The sequence below is a fragment of the Buceros rhinoceros genome, unplaced genomic scaffold (genome assembly GCF_000710305.1).
Source record: "Buceros rhinoceros silvestris isolate BGI_N320 unplaced genomic scaffold, ASM71030v1 scaffold20022, whole genome shotgun sequence".
Classification (NCBI taxonomy): Eukaryota; Metazoa; Chordata; class Aves; order Bucerotiformes; family Bucerotidae; genus Buceros; species Buceros rhinoceros.
Window position 1 is genome coordinate 6,895 of NW_010397374.1, and position 4,476 is coordinate 11,370.

Here is a 4,476-nt window from a genome sequence, read left to right on the forward strand (position 1 = left end):
TTTTGATTTGGGGTTCCTGGATGCCACTTTGATTTATTTTGGAGGGGATTTTTTCTATTTTCGGTTCACCTAGGAACCATTCTTAAGTTTGGGTGTCCTTGTGTGTCATTAACAGATTTTATGAATTTTTGTTAGTTGTAACCTCATTACAACACTTCATAGTGAGTTTCCAGTGTTCAAAAAGAAAATCTGTTTACCATTTATAATTTTCTTTCTCAGATGCCTCCCTGTTCACCTCTTTCTCCATATTTCTCCATAGCTGGGGTATAAGCTGCTAATTTAAAAATCTCACAGTTGAGTGTTTCTTAAAGGTTTTTTTTCCCTTTTGACTGACAACTTGTAAGAAGCAGTAAGTAGTTTTCCTAGAAAGTCTTGAGGATTGTGATTACACCTTCTATAAAGAAGTTTGCTATGTGAGTAACCTCTAGAAAAGATAGTCTGGTTTGGTTTTCAGTAGTCGAAGTGAGGCCTGTTAGGAATACTGTCCTCGTGGAGTTTCATGGACAAACGGCCAATAAGGCAGGTATCTACTTCTGGGCTTGCAGACAACACAGTTGGAAATGTATCCACAGGGCTTGTGAATGACCAGCGGGTGGAAAGTACCATTTGTACTTGGACAGTGGCATACTGGGCTGCTTTGACCATCAAGTCCCTAGTGCCACTGGAGCAGGGATTATTTTATACTGAATATGCAGAAACTGGTTCAGAACCACCCAGTTTGTAGAAACTTAGGACAAGATGTGATGTAAATAGTGAGACTCGCTTGTCTGCGCTTTATTTGGCAGTTCCTTAGTAGTGATGGTTTAACAGCTCTCTGTCATCACTGGATTGAAAGCATTTCATCTTTTCCTCTGAGTTTTTTTGAATGTGTGGGTAACAGTAGAATAATTTAATGCTGAACAGAGAAACATTCCGATGTTTGTCACTTTCTCTGAAGTGATTAGAGAACCTTTTAGAAAGGTTAATGTCTACTCCTGCTTACCTTCCTTAGCTCCTGTACTGAAGATACTATAGACATCATGCAGTAACTCTTTTTTTCCTTTGTTTTGAGCAGATATAAGAGTGCATGAGAATGAAGATAATACTGCCATAATAAACAATGTTGTGGATGCTCACAAAGTTCTCAGAAATAAGTTCTGGCCTTCTGTGCAGTCCTGGATTCAGGTAGGATAAAGAGGGCTTTTTTTTTTTTTTTTAATAAAAAGGTGGAGAAGCAAGGATTGGGGTACTGTAAATCTTGAAGGAGAGTGAGCAGAAAGGAAATGAAGGCTGAAGAAACAAATAGGTGGGGCTGGAAAAAAGGAGACTACAGGAGCTACCTAACTTGTTTGATGGCTCTTGGCATTAGGTATGCTGTCTACTTTTTTTTAAGTTACAGTAAAATGGGGCTTGAAGGGTTAAAGTAAAACACCGCTTGTTTTTGTCAGATATGTCTGTATCAGAAAACCAGTGTGTCCTTTCTGGCAGTTGGTACTACTGCCAGCTGCCCATTCTTTGTCCTCAGTAGCTGCCATTAGCTTTAATACTCCAGACATGAAAAAAGAGGTGGCTTCACAGATTGTTACTTGCAAAATAAAGGATTTTGTGACCATGTTGCTTCATTAACGATGAAGGAAAACTGAACGTTTTTTGGGCTCAGATGTCTAGAAAAAAGACTAAGATTGCAGATCTCTTGCTTTTCAGTTATTTACCAGAGCAGGAATAAATGACGATCGGCTAAGATGTGCCATTGATCTCAAGAATAAATTGGAGACTGCTATGAAGAAATACAAGGAAATGAACATCTCCTTTAAAGCAAGAGAAGTGGTGAGTTTCTTAAAATTCTGTTTTTCTGGTTTTTAGTAATGCTTAGCTTGTGTACAAAAAATGCACTTTCTCTTGAACACAAGTTTTATTGAAAACTACACTAATTCAGCTGGCTTTAGCTTCACTCGAGAAAGTTGCTCTAAACACCTGTGTAGTTTGCCAGGGGCCTGGGCTTTAGACAAAACGATGTAAGGCAGCGCTATTGTCAAAGAAGGACAACAGAGCTGGTGCAGGGTCTGGAGCACGAGTGCTGTGAGGAGCAGCTGAGGGAGCTGGGGCTGTTCAGCCTGGAGAAGAGGAGGCTGAGGGGAGACCTCATTGCTCTCGACAACCGCCTGAGAGGAGGTTGTGCTGAGGTGGGGGTTGGTCTGTTCTCCCATGTGACAAGTGACAGGGCAAGAGAGAATGGCCTTAAGTTGTGCCAGGAGATATCTAGGTTAGATATCAGGAAAAATTTCTCTCCAGAGAGGGTGGTCAAGCATTGGCACAGGCTGCCCGGGGAGGGGGTGGAGTCCCCATCCCTGGAGGGGTTTAAGAGACATGTAAATATGGCACAGAGGGACATGGTTTAGGGACCCTGGCAGTGCAGGGTGAATGGTTGGACGTGATAATCTTAAAGGTCTCTTCCAACCAGGTGATTCTGTGATTCTATAATTCTACTGTTGTTTGGGATAGAGAAGTGGTTAGGTTAAAATTTAACTTACTCTTAGTTTCTTCATGTATAACACTGGTATGTCCTCAGCTTCTTTTCAGCGTATTTCTCAGTAAACACTGTATTACTGCTGCTCTTTTACAACTTGCCAAATTACGCTGGTGTCCCACAATTCAGGAAAGTAGTGTCTCTGCTTTGGAACATTTAGTCTGTCTAGTGAGAATGTGATGTAGTTGAGGATGTCTCGAATTAGTTATTAAGCTTTAAAGTGTCAAAATATTTTACAAAGATTAGCTGCCAGTGACAGTTTTTGTGAAATAGGTAGAACTTGTGAATAAACAAAGGCTGAAAGATCAAATACTTTATTCAGCTCGAAAACCAAGTCTGTGGCTGGTTTATGTAGCTAGAAAGCAGAGCTGCATAATGCTCATTTCTGCTGGCTCAAATCAAACAAAATTACTGTATAACTTGACATGAAACTGAGTGGTTTGGGTCAGGGTCCAGGGTGGAATTGGTTTTATGACTGGATTGTGAGGATTCAGTCTGGACACTGTACATTGGACTAAATCGTTGTGGCCTCGTTTAGCCATGACTGAGCGTTGCAGGCTTTGCTTTCATCATGCGAATGAAGCTTTATCGAGATTAATCTGGTTTATCGTTGCAATAGTCACTGATGTACCACAGCAGTCAAAAATGCCAACTCTGAATGAAAAGTACTGAAAGACTGTCTTGTCAGAGGATTTTTCCTCCCATGAAATATGTCTGCTGCCTTTATGCAACCACCTATGAAGGGATCCAGACATCTGCTGTCACTCCTGCCATTTGCTTGACAGGGCTTCATTTGCTGCACCTCTGCATGGAATATTGGTTGCTATATTTCTTGCAAGATATAAAGGACATTCGAGCCTTGATTTCTCACGTGTGTGTGCACGTGTCTGTGTTTAAAGTGGTATTGTTACCACTTCTGGAGATTGATCCGTGCTATCTGTACAAGATCTGAAAGCTAATAAATTCCATTGTTAGAAGGAAAGAAAAAAAGGAAAATACATAGCAGTGCTCACAAAGAATACATTGGAAATGAAGTAGTGCAGAGCTATTAACTTAACCATCGAAAACAATCTGCAGTTATTCCTAGGGGCTTTTTGAGTGGAGAATACCCAAATTTAGTGTTAGTGCTGAGTTACTCTAAATTTATAACCTGAACATTGAGAGCTTTGTACTGCAGAAGGAAACTGTATAAATTATCTTTTATCCACATGTCAAATGACTTTGTTGAAATGGTAAAACAAGAGTCTGACAGAACTGAATAAACAACATCTTAGTCTGTGATTATTAAATCCCCGTCTGTCAAACATTTACGTGTCAGGGTACGGAACACTCCACACGGCTCCTCTGTAATTCTGCGTTGCTCCTTGTCTTAAGCATTGTTGCTTCTGTCTGTGCACCCGTGTCTCATTGCATGGCAAGAGCTATAGCTCCAAAGTTTTGGCATGTTCTCTATTTTTTGATCCAAGAGAAAAAGTACGGATAGTCTGTCCTTCAAAGCACTGGCTCGGAGCCGTCCTGTCCCGACAGACCCCAGCCGTTAGCGCAGGGGCCCTGTTACCTGCTGGTGTGCAGAGGTGAGCATACCGACAGGGGAGGGATTTAGTAAGCAGAGAGAGAGAGTGTAAACAAAGTGGCTGAGTGTGGAAAGTCCCATGTCAGTTGGCTGGTTTGTAGTCGGCCTGTGACATCTTTACCTTTGGGTAGATAGCAGTTCTCCTGGCTACGAGCGACTGCAGTCTGAGGTGCCTACATTGGTAGCTGGAGAACATAAAGGTGAATCCTTTGTGTACTTGCTCGTTTTGAGCGTAGTATGATCCTGCACCACAGGCAAGCCTTACCTTCAGGGAGTAAGTGGTTTTATTTTATCAGCAAATACAAAACAGCGTGGTAGGGCCTTGGAAACTTGGCTGGGGACTTGGGCTTGCCCGTTCTCTTCAGAGTTTCTGGCTTTCCTTTGTGCTCTTCTCTGT

The 4,476-nt window shown here is 41.7% G+C and overlaps 1 protein-coding gene across 1 annotated transcript in view; it reads left to right on the plus strand.

The window, feature by feature from the left end:
• LOC104502281 (UV-stimulated scaffold protein A-like) overlaps positions 1-1,806 on the plus strand; it is a gene marked incomplete at both ends in the record, with an annotated part of 8,409 nt that extends 6,603 nt beyond the window's left edge. The window contains 2 exons of the mRNA XM_010146237.1: positions 1,055-1,164; positions 1,684-1,806. Of these exons, the coding sequence (XP_010144539.1) occupies positions 1,055-1,164; positions 1,684-1,806 (233 nt within the window). The remainder of the gene's footprint in view (positions 1-1,054; positions 1,165-1,683) is intronic.
• Between the last annotated feature and the right edge of the window lie 2,670 nt (positions 1,807-4,476).